General features: G+C 41.0%; 1 protein-coding gene across 4 annotated transcripts in view; it reads left to right on the top strand.

Moving 5' to 3' along the window:
- The first annotated feature begins 3,350 nt into the window (after positions 1–3,350).
- The window catches only part of LOC111155263 (gamma-secretase activating protein), an 84,037-nt gene continuing 64,105 nt past the window's right edge, over positions 3,351–23,282 (top strand). For 2 of the 4 annotated variants that reach the window (XM_022515377.1, XM_022515375.1), the window contains exons 1-5: positions 3,353–3,518; positions 14,836–14,912; positions 16,035–16,091; positions 18,484–18,553; positions 18,863–18,916. In XM_022515377.1, the coding sequence (XP_022371085.1) occupies positions 3,410–3,518; positions 14,836–14,912; positions 16,035–16,091; positions 18,484–18,553; positions 18,863–18,916 (367 nt within the window). In that variant the 5' untranslated portion in view covers positions 3,353–3,409. Of the gene's footprint in view, positions 3,519–14,835; positions 14,913–16,034; positions 16,092–18,483; positions 18,554–18,862; positions 18,917–23,282 lie in introns of all 4 variants that reach the window. The other 2 variants (XM_022515379.1, XM_022515378.1) reach the window with 2 other exon arrangements.

Below are 23,282 nucleotides of genomic sequence, written 5' to 3'. Positions count from 1 at the left end.
AGTCCTTTGCAGTTTTAGACTTTTGGGTTCAATTTGTTAAATAGACCATTTTCTAATTCCTTCAACGCCAAGTTACGTAGCAACCTCTGGTCTTGGTTGGGAGAGTGGAGTAGAACTTTTCATTTTAACATCTCTCGTCAAGAAACTATTTTCATTTATGAGTGATTCATAATCCACACTTCCACTTATTTTCATTTCCTTCAACTCTGAAACTCAAGATGAAATTACAAAGAGCCTAAGCTATCATGAGGAGACCATATGATCTATATGATCTAAGCTCTAAGATTTCCCACAATGGTCCCAGAATCCCACCCAAGTCAGGGTGTGGTGTTTAGGAAACTAGAAATGCTCGGACCGTAAGGTAAGATTACTCTCATTCAGTTCAGTGGACATAATTAACACAACCACCAGACTTGTTCAGAGCCCAACTTTGTGCTTAACTAACTTTACTGCTTTAGACCAGACACTTGTTTCACCTTTTTGAGCATCAATACCATTCTACAAATAAAGGCCTTGATTATAAGATCTTTGAGTCTCCAATTCTGTGCTGTGCTCCAATTTTAAGGAAGATGATGGTTTATTTCTAAAATCCCCAAGAAGGGCTTCTGGGTGGCTCAGTCGGTTAAGCGCCTGCCTTTGGCTTAGGTCGTGAGCTCAGGGTCCTGGGATCGAGCCCCACATCAGGCTCTCTGCTCAGCAGTGAGTCTGCTTCTCCCTCTATCCCTACCCCCTTGCTTGTGATCTCTCTCTCTCAAACTCTCTCTCTTCCAAATAAATAAATAAAATCTTTAAAAATAAATAACATAAAATCCCCAAGAAGCAGAAAAATGTCTTCTCTACCCAAAGCCAGTTCCAGTGCTTAATGAGTCTGTGAGGCAGTTTTCTTTTCTTGTTTCCAGCTTTATTGACATATAAATGGCAAGTGAAATTATTCATATTTAACATGTACAACGTGATTTGATAAACATTGTGAAATGATCTCCACAATCAAGTTAACACCTCCATCTTTTGGATGGAGGTTTTTAAATAAAGAAGCTATGACTGTCTCCATCCTGTCTTCTCTAGAATTCAAGGATAATCCACCAGCACTCTTCTTCTATAACCCTTCACAAATTTTAAGCCAGTAAGCCACCATTCACCAGTCTTTTCCTTAGAGAATGATCTCCAAAGCTCAGCTATTCACATACTGCCTTCATGGTTTGGGCCTCCTCTTTCTGCTATCTTGGTCATTATGTTCTCTATGTTCCTTTCTACTTAACTTTGAAGAGAATTTTTATATAATCATGGCTTCATGAGGACTATATATGAGGACTGTATCAGTCTTGCTTGGCAAAAATAGAGGTTAACACTGGGGGGAAAAAGACCCAGAAACTTACTGATTTTTAAAATAGGCAAGTAAAAACTTCATGAATAAGGCAACAAGCCTCATTTGATGTGAAACATTTGTTGTAGTAACTCCCCATGACTTCCTCCTTTTTGTGCACCAGCAATATTAGTAGCCTCATGAAACAAGTCTGCTAAATCTTCATGCACTTTACAGGTGGGAGGATTTTCCTCCATAAAGGGTGGTGAGTAATGGAGTTCCACCTGAAATCATCCACTATCTCAATTGGAGAAACATGTCTCTAAGGGAAGATCAGTAGTTTCTTTTACCTTTCAAACCCTAGCAAGCCTAAGAAACATGTGATGCTCTGACTAAAATGTTCGTTTCTGGGCCTTGCCCAGGTCTAGACCGGAGCCTAAGAGTCTGCATTGAAAAAGAACTTCCCAGATGATTGCAACGCAGGCAGCTTTTCAGATCCTAACTTTGAGAAGCATGTGAAAAGGCTTTCTTTAGTCTATTACTGTATTGACTCATTCTTCAATAACTTGAGCACTTTTCAGGTGCCCTTGGTAGGAGGCAAAGGGACACAGGGATATGCCAAGACTTGGATTTAATATTCATGTCTCCAGGCAGTATATGACTGTCAGATTAAACATACTTGCAATATCTCTCTAGGAGTTCAGGGTTGGGAAGTTTGCAGTGAGCTGAAGCTGTGGGAAGGCTTTGTGAATTCAGATTGGAAGGACCTGGTCTTTTTTTTTTTTTTTTAAGATTTTATTTATTTGATAGATCACAATTAGGCAGAGAGGCAGGTGGAGAGAGAGGTGGAAGCAGGGTCCCTGCTGAGCGGAGAGCCGGATGCCGGGGCTCGATCCCAGGACCCTGAGATCATGACCTGAGCCGACGGCAGAGGTTTAACCCACTGAGCCACCCAGGCGCCCCCCCCCCCCACTTTTTTTTAAAGGAGGGTGGAATCAGAGGGTTTCTGGAAGTTAGCTCTGTCTGGAGCTGAAGTTCTAGGTGCAAAGGGGGTAAAGGTCAGTTAAAGTGTAGGCACTTTATCCTAGGGCAGTCAGCCGGTCTTCTGCATAGAACAGGAGGATAGATTTGTCTTGTGGGGGAGAACGTCTGGCGTTGATGTTCACGATGGATTGAATCTGGCACAGCAATCATTAAACTTACTGAGGGTACGTGCATGGGAATGGAAAGAAAGCTGAGCGGCGAAATTAAGAAAACACTGTATTTATCGGTAGGGGTGGGGATGAGAAGTGCCCAATGTGGAAGAATGAGAACACTTTTAAAAGACTAGACACAGCAGGAATCCTAAACAATTCCGCTTCGTAAAAGTCAGTTCCTAAAATCCTAAACAATTTCCTTCGTAAAAAGGGAACCTCTTGAACAGGCAGAGGACCTGTTTGTGCCAAGATTGTTAACCCTTTCCAATGTCTCCCTATCTCTCAAAATAGAACCGTCTTCACAGGCTTGCTCCCTGCTGCTACCTAAATACTGCTAATTAAATATCATCTCCCTGAAGCTGGGTCCAATAGCCCAAGATGCTGCAGGCTTCTGCCCCTGCGATGAACTAGAACCTTCTCAGATGAACTAGCTAAAATACCTCTGTCTTGTCAAGTGGTTTCCAACTTTGCTGCACAGAGGAAGCACCCAAAGGTTTAAAAACGAAGAAGAAAAGTAAGCCTAGCGCCCACATCTAACGTGCAGCATAGCTTAGAAACCATTGTAGCTTAGAAACTACTTTTAGCGACATCTCCCCGGGCCCCTTAACAGCAAATCCTTCCACTGCCCTCCGCCGGAAGGACGCAGGTGGAAGATTCGGGTCCTGGGCTCTGCGCCGCAGACGTTTTCCCCCCTCCCCAGCCCGGCGTGCCCAGCTCGCAGCAGGCCTGGAGGAGGCGGCGCCCCGGGCTCCCCCGGGCCGGGCCGCAGCAGAACCGAAAGCGGCCGGCGCGGGGAGGCGGGGGAGAGGAAGGAGGGGCGGGCGCCGGGGGAGCAGGGCGAGGTGGCGCGCGGAGGGCCGGGAATGCCCGCGGCGCGGGGCCCGAGCCGCCCGGTGGCCGCGTCCGGGCGATGGCTCTCCGTCTGGTCTCCGACTTCGACCTGCGGAAGGACGTGCTCCCGCGGCTGCGGTCGCAGCGGGCGGCATCGGCGCCCGCCGGGGCCCGAGGCGGCGGCCCAGGTGCTGGAGGCGCGCGTCCGGTCGGGGTGGGGGCAGGTGGGAGCCGGCGAGGGGGTGGAGTCTGAGTCGTTCTCAGCTCGGGGGCTCCCAGGCCGGGCGGAGGTCGGGGACATCGACCGGAGTGGGGGTCGCCCGCGGCCCCTGCCAACCTGTGAAGGTTGGTGCGGAAGGGGTGAGCTTCTCTGTTTGGAGTCCGGGCTTTGTCTCCCTCACCGCGGCCACTGGGTGAAGGTCAGGGGCAGCCCGGGGCATGGTCGTGGCTGTACTGCGCTGCTTCTTTTAGCGAGTCCTCCAGCTTCTGGCTCACTTGTTGCCCAGCCAGCCACCTTTAACAGAAAGGCCGGGGACACTCGTGGTACCTCAGCATCATCTCGTCAGGGCAGGGCGTGGAGGAGCAGCTGCCAAGACCGCCTTCCTCTGGCCCAAGGCTGCAAAGAGTAGGACAGGGTTTTCTCTATGCTTCACTCACATCTCAGCTGCCGGGGAGGATTCGCCACCCCTGTAGGGGCTCTACCAAGACTGGGGGCTCCTGAAAGTTGTTGCGTTAGGAGAAAAGATGAGTGATGGCCACGAAGAAAACCACCATAAAGATACCTAAGAGTTGCGCAGTCTGTCTTCACTTTTGTGAGATGCTTCTGTGTGAACACTGTCCATGATTTAGGGGACATGCCATTTCAGATGTGAGTGCGAGAGGGCAGGGGTCTGCTTTCAGGCTGTGAGCAGTGAACTGGAGCTGTTTTTCAAAGAAGCACCATGACCATCGCCACTAACCCAGAGCATAACACCACCTGAGCCAGTTAGCAAAGAGGGGTGTGAGACAGCCATGGTCAGGTTTGCTGTCCAGCTTCCTCAGGGTCAATGAGAATACTTCCTTCACAGTTGAGGCTTTGCTTTTCATCGGTCTCAAAAATCCTTTGTTTTGGTTTTGGTTTTGGTGAGGGAGGCAAAAGTGACTTTTGAGCCTTTCCAGCACTGATCAATCAAAACTTTAAAGAAGGGGAACTCTGATTTCTCATATATATATTTTTTTCTTTTTAGGAAGTTTGCTGTAAATAATGACTCATCCTCAAGGTTTAAATTTAGCTTCAAAGCTGTCATACCCTGGATCCTGTCTTGTACATAGGAGCTATCCACTTCAGTGTGTTTTTCCTTAAACACTGTAGACTGCTGGAGGGTGTTTTTAGAAGGCTTATCCTCATATCTACAGTTTCTTCCCCCTTAACTGTGATGAGAGTTTTCTCTCTCTACCTTATACCTTCACACTATCCTGTGGCTTTAGCCGAATTATGTGTAGGGTACCTTGTCTTGGCACGTTGGTTATTAGTTCCAAGTAAGGAGTCCCGTTTGTGTAGCTCAAGGCTTGACTTTGCTGAGGTGTCATTATTAGTAAAATTTTGCTTTTTTTTGGAAAAAAATCCAAGTCTCCTGAAGAGGTCTTGAAGGTTTAACTTTTAAAAATACAATAGGCAGCTCCACGCCTCCTTTCCACCACAGAGTAGTCCTTTCCCTGAGTTTTCCCACCATAGAGCTAAATGGCAGGTGTCTGCAAATGAGAAGCTAGTGAAGTATGAAATGCCACAGTCTTATGTTTCGGCAATGTGTGTTGTGATTGAAAAAGCTGTGTGTGAACCAGCTAGCGTTTAGCTTTCCTGTGCCTTTTTGTGAAGAGACATAAACTTATATTGACATTCCACTAAACCACAGGTGAACTTAGGTCCTCAAAAGGTAAACCTACTAGAAATACCAGCTTTTTCTAATACTGGTAGTATTTTGCCCTTGCCGAACTCCTTGGCAAGATCATTAGCTCTGTTATGCTAAGAGGATTGTTAACTCCCGATGATCACCAGTGGGAGGTAGCCCAAAAAAACCCAGTTAATTCCTCTTCTCTAATTTGGAGCACTGGCAGGGGAATCTGGGATTCTATTTTATTTCTAGCATGGCTATTACTCCACACATTTGGCAAATTATTTTCCTTTCGAAGTCTCAGCTTTTCAAATGTAAATTATAAGTAATTATACCATTGTAATGTCTCTGCACACATGCTATCTCGATTTGAAGCCGTAATATTTTTACATCAACAAATAAAATTGGAGATTTCTTATTGGTGCAAAGTAATACTAAGTATGACATATTTCTGGCAAAATGACCAGGAAGTGAGGCTAAGTTAGCCATGGATATTCAGTGCCTGTGGGATAGTATTTTAGTCAACTAGGGGTTAAAGAGTAAGGAGACCAGATTTGGTTACTAAATAATGTTCCTGGTTCTGGGTTGAACTTTTGGAAAATAATCTCTCTTGAAATAAGTGGAAAAGTATTTCTTTTAAAGACTAAAATGATTATACCAAAGAATATTTTAACACACGTACCCTATAAATAACAAAAAACAAAACCACACACTCACTTTAAAAAAATAGAACAATATCAGGGGCACCTGGGTGGCTCAGTCGGTTGAGTGTCTGACTCTTGATTTCAGCTCAAGTCATGATCTCAGGGTCCTGATACCAAGCCTCCCGTTGGGCTTCATACTCAGTGCAGAGTCTCATTGAGCTCTTTCCCTCTGCCCCTCTCTCCACTTGTGCATACATACTCTCTCACTCTCAAAAAAAATCTATTAAAAAAAAAAAACGATTATCAAGAGTTTTGAAGGCTCTTGTGTTTCTGGATTTGATCCTACTTCTCTATCCCTCCTCTCCTAGTGGTAACAATCATTTGTATTTTTATCTTCTTTGTAGTTTTAACCTGTATGTATAGCTCCCTATGCAAAATATCATTTCATTTTGCTTGTTTGTGAACTTTAAATGGAAGAATACTATATGCATTCTTTTTTTGCTTTTTTTCTTTTCAATATCCACATTGACTGCTATAGGTCACTGACCATCACTGATGTATCGTATTCCAAAGTGTGGAGATACATCACACATGGTGGTGGACATGCTTAGATCTTCTTTTCTTTTCTTTCTTTCTTTCTTTTTTTTTTTTTTAAAGATTTTATTTATTTGACAGAGAGAGAGAGAGAGAGAGAGAGATTGAGACAGTGAGAGAAGGAACACAAGCAGGGGAAGTGGGAGAGGGAGAAGCAGGCTTTCTGCAGAGCAGGGAGCCAGATATGGGGCTCTATCCCAGGACACTGGGATCGTGACCTGAGCCAAAGGCAGACACCTATCGACTGAGCCACCCAGGCACCCCTAGATCTTCCTTTCAAGGAAGAGCTTGTCCCAAGTGCTGTGAGGGAGATAAGCTTCAGATGTCGGCCCCTTCAGGGATTGCCATCTACGGAGGACTTTCTCATCCAGAGTCAGGACATTTTGCGCGTGGCCCACATTTAATTAGGGACTGAGGTGGGGTATCAAGGCCTGGCCATTTTGACTCAACACAGGACAATTTTGACAATCCATTTCAGTGTGAGAGCCTCTCCCCTGGGGGATTCCAAAGTTACCTGACATTGCTGTAGCTCAGCTTCTCCCCCTTCGTGGTCCTTCCTCCTTCCCCTTCGACCTCCAAGTGTTAATCCCACTTCACTGAACCTTCCCTGGTAAATATCCTGGATACTCACCAGTCTCAGGGTGCTTCCTAACTTTGCTTATCTTTTTCTGGTAGTGACATTTGGGGAGTTTGCTATTACAGTCTGTGGGTTTTTTCACTTTCTTTTTTTTTTAAGATTTTATTTATTTGTCAGAGAGAGAGAGAGAGCACGCATAAGCAGGCAGAGTGGCAGGCAGAGGCAGAGAGAGAAGCAGGCTCCCCACTGAGCAAGGAGCCTGATGCAGGACTCGATTCCAGGGTCCTGGGATCCTGACCTGAGCCGAAGGCAGCGGCCTAACCAACTGAGCCACCCAGGTGTCCCGGTTTTGCTCACTTTCTTATGCCTGTCTCCTGGGGCACACATGCACAAGTTTCTCCAGGATGGTTGTCTGACTAGAGTTGCTGAGTCACAGGCTGTGCACGTGTTCACTTTTCCTGAGCACTACCAAATGGTTTTCCAAGGCATTCGTACTTACTGACAATCCTGTTCGTGGTATAGAAAAGTTTTTGTACTCTGTATCCTCACAAGCTCTTGATATTTCCAGATCTTTAATTTTTTTGTTGAACTGGAGAGTCTAAATGTTATTTCACTGTGGTCTGAGGTTTAGCACCTTTTTATATTTATCGACCTTTTAAGTTTCCCCTTTTACGAGATGTCTGTTCATCCTGTCCATTTTTCTATTGTGGTTTTTTTTTTTTTTTTTTTTCATATTGACTTTTAAGGTTTCTTTGTTCTGGATTCTAATCCTTTGTTCATCATATGTGTTGCAAATATTTCCTCTCACCTTTTTTTTTTCCAGTTTGTAGTGGGGGTACCTTTGATAAAGCAGGGTGTTTAATTTTAATGTAGTCTAATTTATGAGTCTTTTCCTTTCTGGTTTGTGCTTTTTTGGATATTTTAAAGAAATCCTCTCCTATTTAGGAGTCATGAAGACATTTTTAAATTAACTTCTAAAAGTTTTAGTTTTTCCATTTTGTTTTGTAATCCATCTGGTATTTGTTTCTGTATGTGATATGAGGTAGGAATCAGACGGGGCCACAAGAGCCTTCAAGGGTCTTCATAGTGTTCCGTTTTTAAGCGTGGTGGTGGGTAAATGGTTTTGCTTCATTGTTATGTATAAGCGTACATGTGTTAAAATTCCTTTTGTAAATTCTATCGGTTTTCTATATTAATAGCTCTCGTATCAGTAACCAAATAGCCCTACTTCTTCTCATTGACAGCAAAGCCACTTCCGTCACATATCAAGTTTCCACATTTGTGTGGGTCCCCTTTCCTGGGTTCTTAATTTTGTTCCTTTTGTCAACTTAAAATGAAGACATTTTAATAACTGTCTTTATGATAAGTCTTAAAACTGATGGAGTAAGCCTCCTCACCTTAGCAGTCCCCAGGACTATCTCATCTATCCAATGCTCTTTCATCCTCAAATATGTATTTGGATTCTGCCTATCAGATTTCACCAAAAAGTCTGTTGGAATTTTGAGTTGCAGTGAATCTATACATCAGCTTTGGGAGAATTGACGTCTTTACAATATTAAATCTTACAACTGTGAACCAAGTATAATTTACTTTTAGCTAGATCCGCTTTATGACTCTTTTTTTTTTCTCTTTATGACTCTAAGTCTTAGAATTTTCTTCATGAAAGTCCTGAACACTTTTTGCTAGACTTATCTTTACATTGTTGTGATATTATGTTGCTTCTATAAATGGTATACTTAAAAAATTACATGTTCTAGCTGTTACTGCTATATAGCAATACAATGGATTTTATGTATTAATTTTTTAGCCAGTGCTTAATTCTCTACTGCCATGTATCACTTTCAAGAAACTAAGAAAAAGTCTGCAGTATGCAAATTTTCTAAGGTTTAAATGTCATATGTGTTTAAGACCAGAAAGAATGTAGGTTTTCTTGCCTGTATTTTCTTGTCTGCTCTGATTACTCTTGGACCTGTTATACACCAGATTGATCCATTTTTCAGATACTGTAATCATTCGTCTTTACCAGAGAAGTGATATATTTTACCAGGTGACTGATTTAAGAGTAATATTTTCTTATTGCCTCCTGTATATCCCACCCCACCACCCCGCAGACAGGTTTTGGGGGCCAGAGTTCTGGTTTTGACAGATTGTCTTTATAGTTAATATTCTCTTTACGTTCCCCTACCTTCCTAATCTCCTTTTCTAATTCTCATGCCTTTTTGTTGCTTAACTAATCACCCCATCCTTGCTTTTTTTTCATTTTATTCAGAATATGGGTATAAATCACATAATGATGTTTATAAGTTTAGGAATTATAATATCTGGTCATGTTGAGCCAAGGATTTATGTGAATTATTTGCAGAATAGACTTGTCATAAGTAGAATCATATTTTAGCACCTCCTGATCTATATAATAGGAATCAATTCAAATTTTTGTATCAGGCTCTGAGATGCCTCCCCCTGCCTCTTCCTAGAATGGTCACTCGAAGACAAACACTTTTATCTGATTTTTGTCTCAAAGATGTTGGGAACAAAATTTACACATGTGGCTAACATCTTCCTATAAAGTGAAATCACTTGTGTTTAGCAAAGAGCTTGAAATGGACAAGAGTATCTGATCAACCAGCTTTAATTTTTTTTTTCAACCAGCTTTAATTTGACATGAACTATGACTTGCCAGCACCTTTAGTATTGAGGTACTCTCCTTTTCTCTAATAGGTTTACTTATGCAAGTATCTACATTTTTTCTTCATGAGCTCTGAGGACACTGAACTGTAAAATTAAACCACATTTCCTCATTTGAATTGCTAAACTTCCTCCTCTGGACTTTCCAGCGATGAACTACTAGGAGAAGAGTCAGAATGAATAAGCAAAGAGGTTATTGAATACTCCTTTCAAAAGGGTGTGTCTAAACCATGAGCAACTAATCCGGGGAGGAAGGGCTGATGGGTTAATAGCATGTGGTGAGACACTGGTCTCTGGATTTCCAACATTGCCAAATTTGTCTAATTCAAATGTTCTTGAGATGAGAACCAAGTACTTCATTACAGGATTATTTTAAGACTACAGTTATTACTACCTATCCATGTCGGTATTATTTTTGTTATTTATTTCAACTTTGTCTGTCATGGTTACATTATAACCTGGTCCTAGTTATGCTGTCTAATGGATATTGTTTAACAGATTGTACCAATACGTAGTTCAGTGGTTCTCAACCCTGGCTACACATTACAATTACATGGAGAATTAAAAAAAAAAAAAAAAAAAAAGACACTCACACAGAGACTGGGCTCCCTACCCAGCCTAGTAAAATCAGGGTACTTCGGGTAGGTCTTGGGCATCTGTGTACTTTTAAAAGCTCCCCAAATCATTCTAACCCAAAGCCAGAGTTGAGAACCACTGGTTTAATGGAACAAGCATATATCATTTGTTGTAAACTGTACTTCAGGATTTTTTTCCTCTTGTTTAGTGTTTTGAAAATAGATGTGCTTTTGCAAGTAAACTGAATTTTCTTAGCAAGATTTCTTGTAAAGGAGTTTCTTATCTTAGCTGAAACCTTTTAAGTGTACTTTTGAGAGGTCTCTCCCAGCATCCTTATAATCTTGAAAGAAAAAATAACCCTCAAAATATTGACACGTTGCATTCCAGAAGTTTTGAGTCATGTGCAGGATGAAAAGTAACTCCCTGAAATTCTCTTTGGATGTCTACAAAAATCTACCTTAGAGGGTTTTTCAGTAATTATCCCTTGTCCCATTGTAAGCATGATACAGAAAACTTAGTTCATTCTGCTCATGTTTTTTTCTAGGCTTGAGATTAGTCTGTGCCACTTTCTCGATATATTGAACAAGTATCTGAACCTTACTGGAACTCAATTGTTCTCTTAGTACAGTGGGCCTATAATTCCTGACACGGTATGGGTGAGATAGAAAGAAATCTGTAAATTGTTAAGTGCTATTTAGCAATAAGCTATTGAATCATACTGTTCTCCTAAGAGACTAGGTGATTATCCTTATTTTTTCATTAGTGGAAAGTGTGTCTGACAGCTCAATAAACATTGAAAAGTGTATATGTGTACTAAAGTATGTTAAAGTATATTAAAAAAGTGTATTTTGGGGTGCCTGGGTGGCTCAGTGGGTTAAGCCTCTGCCTTCAGCTCAGGTCATGATTTCAGGGTCCTGGGATCGAGCCCCGCATCAGGCTCTCTGCTCAGCGGGGAGCCTGCTTCCTCCTCTCTCTCTGCCTGCCTCTCTGCCTACTTGTGATCTCTCTCTGTCAAATAAATAAAATCTTTAAAAAAAAAAGTGTATTTTGTATTAAAAAAAAAAAAAACACCAAAAACAGCATTTCCCCACTCCCTTTGCCCCACCCCTGGAAGACCCAGGCAGCTTCTTCCTGGGAGGGGTGGGGAAGATGTCAGGATGATTCTTTAACTTTCTGTAAAATCTGCTCTTTGTCTTTTCATTTTTTTTTTAAAAGATTTTATTTATTTATTTGATAGAGACACAGTGAGAGAGGGAACACAAGCAGGGGGAGTGGGAGAGAGAGAAGCAGGCTTCCAACTCAGCCCGATGTGGGGCTCGATCCCAGGACCCTGGGATCATGACCTGAGCTGAAGGCAGATGCTTAGCAACTGAGCCACCCAGGCGTCCCCTCTTTGTCTTTTCAAATGTTTCCCACCCCCAACTCCAGTGCAAGGGTCTAGGTCACCAATTATCCCTGTTTTTTTTTTGGGGGGGGGGAGGGAGGGGCAACAGAAGAGGGAAAGAGAACATCTTAAGCAGGTTCCATGCAACATGGAGCCTAATGCAGGGCTCGATCTTACCACCCTGAGATCATGACCTGAGCTGAAATCAAGAGTCATTTGCTCAGCTGACTGAGCCACCCAGGCATCCGCTGTTCTGTTCTTTTTTATTCAGGAATACAAACTGAAATTTGCCCTGAGTTGTAGAATACTTTGCGTATGTTTTGTCTGAATATTGAAACTTGTCATAATCAATATAATAGTTTTTAATTTTTTTAAAAGATTTTATTATTTAATGAAAAGAGAGACAGCAAGAGAGGGAACACAAGCAGGGGGCGTGGGAAAGGGAGAAGTAGGCTTCTTGCTGTGCAGGGAGCCCATTGAGGGGCTCGATCCCAGGACCCTGGGATCATCAACTGAGCCAAAGGCAGACATGACTGAGCCACCCGGGCCCCCCTAACATAATATTTTAACATCTAAAACACTATTCATGTGTAGGGAAAATGACTCAAGTTTAAGCAATTCGATTTTGAGGAAACTGGGGAAACGTATTTCTGTCTAATTGATGATAATTACCAAAGCTGTATCTACTAATGTTTAAATCCTTGAATTATAGAATTGAGAGGAATATACTAAAATTTTAGCTGAAACATGATGGTCAATTAACTTTCAAGTTAAATGTTTTGTGTAAAGAATCTTTCTCTCTTTGAGTTAAAGTATGGCTTTCATACAGAAAAGTACACAAATCATAAACGCACAGCTTGGTTGATTTTCACAAAGTGAAACACACCCATGTAACTAGCACTCAGAGCGGGAAAGAGAACATTAATAGAACCGCAAAGTTCCCCTTCATGTTCCTTTCCAGCAATCATTCATCTAGCATCATAGATTCATTTCGCCTGGTTTTGAAACTTGTGCATAAATTAAATCATATAGTTTATTCCTTTCTTAGGAGGGGGGAACTCACTGGGCTTTTGGGCTATTATTTATATCGTATGTTACAGCGAGTTATTTATTATGATTGTTGTACAATCCATTGTTTGATATCCCACAATTTATTCATTCTTTTTACTTGATGAATATTTTGGATTTCCAGATTGGGCTACTATGAATCATAGTGCTATAGAAATTACATGTGTCATTTGCTGAAATATGTGTATATTTCCACTGCATATATGTTCAGCTTCAGTAGCTACGAGTTTTCCAATTTACATTCCTGTTAACAGTGTTTGAGAGTTTCAGTTCCTTCACATTTCTTGGCATCGTATAATATGAAAACTTAGCAAGTCAAGGAATTGTATTGTAATCTTTGGGGTGACTAATGAAAGAATAGAAAAGAATATATAACTGATAATAAGTAGGAGAATGAAATAGTAGATTTTTTATTCATCCAGAAGAAGGCAAGGAAAGACTAAAACAATTGAGTCACATAAAAAATAAATTGTGACTTATTTTTTGTGTATACATTGTATACAATGTATTTTGTTACACATTGTATACAAATGTGTACACATTGTATACAAATGTGATTGATCCAAACCCCAAATATCAGCGATTAAATGTAAGTGGACTACCTACCTACTCTAAAGGATATTGCTTGTAAGACTACATATCTTAGGTATAAGGACACAGGAAGAGTAATAATAAAAGGATAGAAAAAAAATTATGTAAATGCTAACCAAATGAAAGCTGATGTTGCTATACTGATAGCAGACAAAGTAAACGTAAAATCAAAAATATTAAAGATAAAGGACCTTTTATAGTAAAAAGGTTAACTCGTCCAGCTCCTGGTTAAAAAGCATGCATGATTTTTTTTATGTGCAACCCTAAGCAACTGCAAAAACTTTACGTGGCAGGCCTCCTGGGGGGGAAGCTGCCCTCCCCAAACCAGACTTGGTGCCTAGCCAGTGCGCTGCAGTTCCTGAAGGGAGTTATAGTTAAGACTCAGGCCCCCCTGGCTGGACGTCTTCATATCCAGAGCTGTATCCTCAGCCCAAGAACCTTCCTTCAGAGGCCTCATATCAGGAACCATCAGTAGAGACCCTCCTTAGGTACCTCTGTTGATACTACCTCCGTAGGAAAAGGAGGGGAACCTTGAAGTTATCTTTTTCTCCACTTTCACTCAGTACTTTTCCACTCTTAGCTCTTCTCCCTCTCCCTGCCCTGAGCCACAGAGGCCTCAACACTGTAGGAGTCTTTTGTTGAGGGCGTTTGTTCAGCAATGAGAGATTCCCCACCTCTCCGCCTGATCTACCTACCCCCGACTAGCATGTCGTTCTATGGGGAGAAGTGAACTGGGAAGTTGGTGCTTTCTCTGATATGGACTCTTGCTTATACTATCACAGCTGACTGATAACAGGCTTGACTGTTACTTGCTTTTTCACCTTGTTGCTTTAATCGACTGCTGGGACACCAGGCAGTTCCCCTGAGTTCCTGATAGGTTAATCCACCAGGAAGTAATAACAGTTCTCAATTCTTATGCCTCTAACAACATAGCTTCAAAATACATATGGCAAAAACTAATAGATACTTTATTGAAGTGTAAGATATACACAGCAAAGTATGTAGGTTGAGAGTGTAAAGCTCATTTAGTTATTGCCAAATAAATATATCAGTATACAACACATGCAGCATTAGCAGCTCCTTGGAAGGCCTCCCTACACATACCTCCCAATCACTAGTCCTCTCCTCTTCCCTAAAGGTCACAACTATTCTGACCTCTTACACAATAGATTAGTTTGCCTATTTTAGAACTCTGTATAATGGAATCATCAGTATGTGTTCTTTTTTACTTGGCTTTTACTTGTTAGATATGTTTTTTTAAACAGTCCCTGTTGGGGGCCCTGAGTGGCTCAGTTAATTAAGCATCTGACTTTGATTTTGGCTTAGGTCATGACCTCAGGTTCATGAGGTTGAGCCCTGGTTGGGCTCCGTGCTGGTTGTGGCTCCTGCTTGAGATTCTCTCTTTCCCTCACCCTCTGCCCCTCTTCCCTGCTCATGTGTGTGCTCACTCTCTTAAAAAAAAAAAAAAAATTCCCCGTTAAATATTAACTTGCTGTTATTCCCTTATCATTTTAGGTGTTTTGGAAAATAATTATGAGAGCTTACGTATACTAAATGTTGAAAGAAATGGAAATATTATTTATACCTACAAGGTATGTCTATATTCTCTTTTTTTTTAGTTGTGGTAAGATATATGTAATGTAGAATTTACTATTTTAACTATTTATGGTCTTTTTTAAAATAGAATTTTATGCTATATCTTACTGAGGGGTAATGAATAAGATTGTTGGCATTTGATCTTTAATGCGACTTTTTTATTTTGTGAAATTAAATAAGGTGATTGGAATTCAGTCTTAACGGAATTTTTTTTTTTTTTTAATAAAAATTGTGCACAATGTCTGACACTCAGACTCAGTGCTCAGATTTTTTTGAGTAAATGGACAGTTCCACTTTGCAGGAGAAAAAATGCCAAGTGAAACATTTAAACCTAATTAATATGTAAGATTTTATCTTTGAGAAAGTATTAAATAGGATTACTCAACATGATCTGTTTAGACATAAGAATGCTCAGACTTTTGAGGCATCATTGCTTAAAGTGTTTTCAATATTAAGTGTTCTAAGGAATAAAAATTTAACTTTACCGGTAACTTTACTGTGGTAGGGAAACATGAAAGAATAATTTCAGTAGCCAGCTTGCTTTGCACAGATGTACTACTGTATTTATTTATTAACTAATTTATTTGCTCAAATGTTATTTTAAGTTGGGGCATCTGGCTGGCCCAGTCAGTGGAGCATGAGACTCTTGATCTTGGGGTTGTGAGTTTGAGCCCCGTGTTGGATATAGAGATTACTTACATAAATAAAATCTTTTTAAAAAATTAGTTTAAACTGTCTTCTACAAGTGTGCTGCATTTAAAGAATGGTATGATTCAAAAAGTTTTATTTACAGGAATATCGTGGACTTGTTTTAGCCACTCCCAATCTCTATCTTATATATTGCCTTGAAGAAATAAATGGAAGTACAAAAACATTCGCTCCTTTGCCATACTCTACTACCTCCTAGACAGTGTCCCCCAGATTCACAGAGCTGTATGCTCTGAATCCATTTCATTCTTTGGGCTCATATTACTAGCTGAAAAATGTTTAGTCCCTTTCTGACATGCTACCTTTAGAGTGCTTATTGCTAATATTGATTGAATTATTGCAGGTTTAAGAGTAACATCCTAACTTCCTTAACAATGATATATAATAAATATCTGGTTACTTTTTTAAAGGATGATAAGGGAAATGTCTTCTTTGGATTATATGACTGCCGAACCAGACAAAATGAGGTAAAAATCACCGTAAATCATAGATTATTCATTAGTTATTGCTTTTAGAGTTTTTTTTCTTCTTTCTGCCTCCTTTTCCTTTTACAGATTCTCATTTCATTTTCAAAAATTTAGTTTTTATTTCTTTGTCTTCTTTCTCTCTTTTACCATCTCTTGGTGCCATTATCTTTAAAAATAAATAAGTAGGGGCGCCTGGGTGGCTCAGTGGGTTAAAGCCTCTGCCTTCAGCTCAGGTCGTGATCCCAGGACCTGGGATCGAGCCCCGCATCGGGCTCTTTGCTTAGCGGGGAGCCTGCTTCCTCTTCTCTCTCTCTGCCTGCCTCTCCGCCTACTTGTGATTTCTGTCTGTCAAATAAATAAATAAAAATCTTTAAAAAAAAAAAAATAAATAAAAAATAAAAATAAATAAGTAAATGAAGTGCAAGGACTTCTGGACCAAAACGTAATCAGAAGTTTCTTAGTCCTTGGAGATTTAAGCAAAATTGGCTCAAATCAGTTATCCGGTATTCTGTAGGAATGTAGGAAGTCCAGTAACTTCCTGAGATTTGCATGCTCCCAGAAGGTTAGGGTCTCATAATGACCTCTGGCTCTGAGTTCTGTTTCTCCTTAAATTTCACTTCTCTTTCTTCTCAAAGATCCAGGTATAGAACCCAGCTTCCTTTCCTTAATTTTTCCCCACACCACACACATAAAACATTGGTTGATGAGACAGGTCTTATCTAATTCTTGGTGCAAATGTGAAGGATTCATTTTGTGCCTATGTACAAACAACTTACATTAAGAGAGTAAGAAGTCTGTGAACATATACTGGCACAGAAGTTTCTCCAAAACATACTGTTATATGAAAACAAAACAAAACAAATTGCCAGAATAATACATTTCATTTATGTTTTTTAAAACTTGTGAGAAAACATAAATATATAATAAAAAGATCTGGAAGGCTACAGAGTCAATTACAAGCATGTTTCCTTTTGGAAGGGAGTTCATATGGAGGAGCATAGCAAAGAGCTTTGATTTTTTTATTTGGTGGTATTTGCATGTTTTAAACACTGAGACTATGTTTGTTATTTTATAATTAAAAGAGTAAAACACTAAAAGTTAAGTGTATGCATTCATGGTTCTTCTTACTTGCAGATTAGAATCTCTCAGAGCAAGAGTCAAGGGAAACCAAAATGTGTCTCACATGAATTGAGAGCCTCCTTATTCATTCGAAGTTCACTTTTTCTAATCAAGCATTTCGTGACAACATTTTTCATCAGCTTCTAGCCATAGGATTCTAGTGTGTTCTCAGTGCTTTTGCAAATCTGCAAGTATTAATTACCTTCCTAATACTCCTGCTGCATGTTGTTTCTCGTAGCCTGGTCTCTACTGAGGTCTAAGACTCTTGATCTTTTCTTACCCTCTGAGGGTATTGTAAGGGAGTTTGCCTAATATAACTGCAATTGTCTTCATTTCCTCAATTTGCATATCATATCCTCCTGCATGACCATTTTCATTTTCTTTAATATTTAATAAGGAAATGGAATCTTGCAACGTTTCAAACAGCAAGAAAATTTTTAAAAGAGTAAGTAAAAATAGAAGATTACTTTGCCAAGGCTCTGAATATTAGAGTCTTACAGTAGATGCACTTGTGATAGTCTTTTAGACATAGTTAAATGTTATCATAGTTAGGTAACTTGATTAAAACTTTACTTTCTCAATAATTATAATAGCTGACTTCTGAGGGCTTATTACGGGTGACAGGCATTGTATAAGTGCTTTGTATGGATTATCTCAGTCGATCCTTCTAAAGATTTCATGAAATAGGTATTGTGATTTTTATTTTACCGATGGAAGATTAGAAAGATTGAATAACTTGTCCAGGGGTGCCTGGGTGGCCCAGTCGGTTAAGCGTCTACCTTTGGCTGAGGTTGTGATCCCAGGGTCCTGAGATGGAGCCCTGTGTTAGACTCCCTGCTCAGTAGGGAGTCCGCTTCTCCCTCTCCCTCTGCCCCTCCACTTGCTTGTGGTCTCTCTTTCTCAAAAAAAATAAATAAAATCTTAAAAAAGAAAAAAAGAACAACAACAACAACTTGTCCTTAGTCACACAGCCAGCAAGTAGCACAACCAGAAATTGATCCTACGTCCAGCCTGGCTCCAAGGTCTAGGCTTTTAACCTCTAAGCCAAGTTGCCTCATGGTTAAGCTTCAGGGCCTCCTATGGCCTACAGTTGCAAACTTTTCTCTTAAAAAAATAATCTGGAACTTCTCAGTATGGATAAACTGGTTAATTGATGGTTCTTTACTAAAATGTCTGGCCGCCATGAAGCCACCATGATAACTGGGAATTTGAATTCTAAAATTGTTCTTTAATACAAAACTCCCAAATTTAAAAAATCATTTTGTTTTCATAGCATCTCTATACATTTGAGAAAGACTTGCACGTTGTCAGTTGCTCTGTCAACAGTGAGAGAACTTTGCTTGGTAAGTTGAACTCTTTTATTGCTACATGTCAAGAACTAAACTACATTTGTTGAGTTTGGACTTTTGCAATATTTGACTATTCTACGACAATGATTTTCTGGGAAAAGATGCTCTTGGGAGGTTAATTTTGAACTAAAAAATCTGTGGAGTCTACTTACAAAAAAAAGAATGCTTTCTGCGTTACCTTAATCTTCCACTGACAGATCCTTTGAGCACTCACTTACTTCAGGTATAAAGTGGTAGATTTTAACCAGCCACTGTGTGGATCATTTGCTAATGGATGATTTTTTTTTTTTCTTTTTCCACTAGCGGCAAGTTTAGTTCATTTTACTAAAGAAGGAAGAAAGAATGAGCTTCAACCAGGTATGACATTCTATTTTTTTAGTGCCTGTTGAAAGATGAAGATTTATTCACTACTAAGTCAAATTACAAGCAACTTTACAAATAGCTTTATCTCTGAATAAAAAGGCAAAGGTCATGTCAAGCATGAAAATGTTCTGCAATTTTTTCTCAAGTAAACAAGAGAATACAGAATATAATGTGCAGTGAATAGTAGAGGTATTGAAAAGGCAGTTAGCACCTGCAGACAAATAAACACTGAGAACATACTAGAACCCTGTGATCAGAAGGTGGTGTAAAAAGGGCTGGGAAGGGGTTCATATTCCTTCAAGAATATCATTTTTTTTTAAAAATCTGATGAGCTGTTAACCCATACTAATACACTGTGAATAGACCATCAATTCTAAATAAAAATTCTCATTTGCCAGGACCCACTCTGTAGTTTATTATCTATGTGATATTCCCTCCTTTTTAACATTTTGTGTCATCCATCTGTCCAGAGCTCAACAAGTGAGCGCCTGCAGTGGGTGAGGCACTCTGCATACGAGAGAGGAGTAGCAGGTGCCCTCACGGTGAGCTCTGGGGACTCAGGGGTCGGTGGGGGTACGCCATGGAGCTTGGTCCCATCTTCAGAGGAGGGCTCTAACCCCAGGGGACCAGCTTTTCAATTTACCAAGGGAAGTATGAACTTTTGTGTAAAACTTTAATTTTTAAATGTTGGCTCAAATATTTTTAAGAAATTCTGCTCAGGCCTTTTTGGCCCTTATTTCTTTTAGCCTCAGGAAATCTTTATTTTGCTGGCAAACCCAGTGGAACCTATATTCTTTTTTCTTTTTTTTAAAGATTTTATTTATTTATTTGACAGAGAGATCACAACTAGGCTGAGAAGCAGGCAGAGAGAGAGGAGGAAGCAGGCTCCCCACTGAGCAGAGAGCCCGATGCAGGGCTGGATCCCAGGACCCTGGGATTATGACCCAAGCCGAAGGCAAAGGCTTTAACCCGCTGAGCCACCCAGGCACCCCGGAACCTATATTCTTTACATGATGTTTACCAGCTATGCCTGATTGTCATGCAGAACAGTGACGATTATGTATGCTATAAAAGGTATTCAGGGGCGCCTGCATGGCTCAGTCAGCTAAGCATCTGCCATCGGCTCATGTCAAGGTCCCAGGGTTCTGGGATTGAGCCCTACATCAGGCTTGCTGCTCAGTGGGGAGTCTGCTTTTCCCTCTCCCAATGCCCCTCCCCTCACTCATGCTCTCTTTCTCTTGCAAATAAATAACATCTTTTAAAAAAAATAAAATATGCTTTCAGATGAACTTCATTATAAGTTTTATTAAATTAAATCCTATTCAGGGGGCGCCTGGGTGGCTCAGTCATTTAAGCATCTGACTCTTGGTTTTGGCTCGGGTTATGACCTCGGGATCAAGAGCCCCATGTCGGGCTCCATGCTCAGCGGGAAGTCTGTTTGAGGTGCTCTCCCTCTCCTTCTACCCCTCTCTTCAGCTCTCTCTTTCTCTCTAAAATCATTAAATCTTAAAAAAAAGAAAAAAATCCCTTTCAGGTCTGCTAACTCAGTCTTTAATGTTTGATGCCCCTCCAGTGAGATTATCTGATCACGTCTTTCAGCATACTAGAAGGAATGTCTTTAGGTGTATTGTATTGGCTTCCTGATGCTTTCTATCTTGTCAGTTCACCTTTCAGGCCAGCTGCTGCAGTGAGAACCCGCGCTGCCCAGACTGAATTTGACAGACAGCACCTTAACTCTGCTGCTCGGCCTGCTTCTTGCTTTTTTGCCCAGAGCCCGTGGGAAAATATTCACTATCTGTGTGTGTGCAGCCTGAAGTGTGGCTGGGAAGGATTCCCAATAGGACAAGCCGTGACCAATGAGGGGGCAAGGCGAGCGGAAGGATAAATACTCCCCTTTCCATCCCGGAAGTGGATAATTCTGAGGTGTCCTCCATGCAGCTCAAGTCCCAAGGTGGTCACGAATTTGATAAGGTCCCGCTTGCTGGAGGGTTCTCCTTCCTGTTTCACGCTCCCCGCTCCCTCACACCATAGCCCTCTTGTCTTAGTTTGGGTTTTCCCTCTAAGTAGAGTCTGAGGCAAGCATCTGAATGCAGTTAGTTTATTTGAGGGATGATCCTAGGAAGCACTGTTAGGAGAGTGTTTAAACAGATCTGAATGAAGGGAGGGAGCAAGCGCACGGCTGTGGGGAAGGCACATTTCTGACACGGAAAACACCAGCACAAAGGTCCTGGGGCCAGAGTGTACTTGGTGGACTTGCTGATAAGGATAGCCAGGAGGTCAATGAGGCTGAACGAAAAAGGGGCAGAGTGGTAGGAACTGAGGCCAGAGGAAAACAGGGCTGAAGTATAGGCAGATCATAGAGACCCTACAAGGCCTTTGTTCAGTTAAGAGTTCAGAAATGATGTGACCAGAAAGCACTGTAGACTTTATTATGGCATTTTATCCTTTGAACAAATATTTTGGAAAGCCTTATTTTATCTGCCCATGAATGATCCGAAAAGCCATTCGATTATAAAGCGTAGTTTGCCTGGAGGTAATGTTTAACGCTCTGTTGCTTATAATGAGATTTTTCCGTTGCAACTGAGACAAACTGTAACATCTTCCACATGAACAAGATAGGGTCCTTTGGTCCACAAACTTGGCAACACAGTTTTTATCCATAGTGCTTCTCTTCTTGGCTGTGGCAGATTAATGTTTAGTTTAGGAAGTAGTAAAAGAGGAGGTGCCTGGCAGGCTCAGTCAGTAGAACACGCAGCTTCTGATCTCAGGGTTGTGAGTTCAAGCCCCATGTTGGGCATAGAGCTTACTTAAAAGAAAAAAAGATAAAGGAAGAAGAACAGGACCTAGCTGCCCCCTTCACCCCCCCATGGAGTCGCATTTGCCTCAGGCACAGTGCCAGCCCGCTAGGCAGCTATGGGGGTGGCCACATGTGCTGGGCCCCACTCCCTCGAGACTCCCGAGGCCCTTGCGCCATTATAGTCAAGAGCAGCGGATGTTCCATGGAGCTGTGGTTTGGTTCAGGAGCTCCAGGAACCAGAGCTGCTTCTAATCCAGACCCTGCTAGACTCTTCCAACCTTGGCATCATGCGTCTTCACTTGCATCAGACCAGATTCTTTTGCCCACCCTCTACCCTCCCATGCCATGCCCACCCTTAGGCTTTTATTTTTTTTATTTTTGTTCAATTTATTTAAACTAAAAAAACAAAGCAGTGCACTTGTTTCTTCCATTCTCCACCCTCACCTCTTGTAACTGCCAGTTTGTTTTCTGTATCTATGAGCTTGGGGATTTCTTTCCTCTTTCTAGGAGCCCACACATTAGACAAATGATACGGTATTTGTCCTTCTCTGATTTCACTTAGTGACGTGCCCTCAAGATCCTTCCAAATTGTCACTTTTGCTCCTGCTGTCTCTAGTTTTTGTGATATCCACAGCCTATCTGGATCTACCATACCCTATGCTGATGCCCTCCCAGGCTCCTCTGACATCTGGATTCTTGAACTTCCTAAGACTTTAAGCACTTCTTGGAATCATGGACTTTCATGACTGACAGTGGTTGTAGAAGTGATCTGATTCACTAGTTTTTGTCTTTTTTAATAACAGGGCTCGGAAGCCTAGGAATACTTTGTCCTTTCTGAAAAGTCTCTGTTAGGTTAGCAGCAGAGTGTAAACTGGAACAGATGTCTCTAGAGTCCTAATCCAGAGTATGTCATATAACACCATGAAAGCACATGGTATGTTACTGAGAGAAATTCCTGTTTGCATGATTACTCTTATCATTATGCTTATTAGTTAAGGTGTCTGGGCTGCCCTCCCAAAAGGGAAAAATCAGTGTAGGAAGATGGCTTCTGTTCTTGAAAATCCTCCCATTTTAAAGTCAAGTGAATTTAGCTGATAGCTGGTTATCAAGTTCACTAGCAAAAAGTCTAAATTCTTTTACTCCTCCTCCGAGGAGTTTCCCCTGCCTGTCCTGTAAAAATTTTTTTTTCCAAATTGGGATATATAAACTTTTAGGGGAAGACATTAAATAGCCAAATGTCAGCTTGTACTACTTAATATAGTAACTGGAATTATTAATTTAATTATTTACACAACGTAAAATAACATAATAAGGAAAATTGCTTTTTTTTCTCATTCTCACATTTCACAAAGCATTTCTGTTTTTCTTCTCAAGCATCTTTGACACTAATATCTTTTTTTAAAAAAAGATTTTATTTATTTATTAGAGGGAGAGAGAACAAGCACCTGTGAGTGGGGAAAGCAGCAGAGGGGAAGGGAGAAGGTGGGGGAAAGAATCTCAAGCAGACTCCCTACTGAGCATGGAGCCCGATGCAGGGCTCAATCTCATGACCCCGAGACCCTG

This window comes from Enhydra lutris, unplaced genomic scaffold (assembly GCF_002288905.1).
Source record: "Enhydra lutris kenyoni isolate GAN:26980312 unplaced genomic scaffold, ASM228890v2 scaffoldscaffold40, whole genome shotgun sequence".
Classification (NCBI taxonomy): Eukaryota; Metazoa; Chordata; class Mammalia; order Carnivora; family Mustelidae; genus Enhydra; species Enhydra lutris.
Note: the sequence above shows the minus strand (reverse complement) of the source record. Positions and strands in the feature narration are given on the sequence as shown.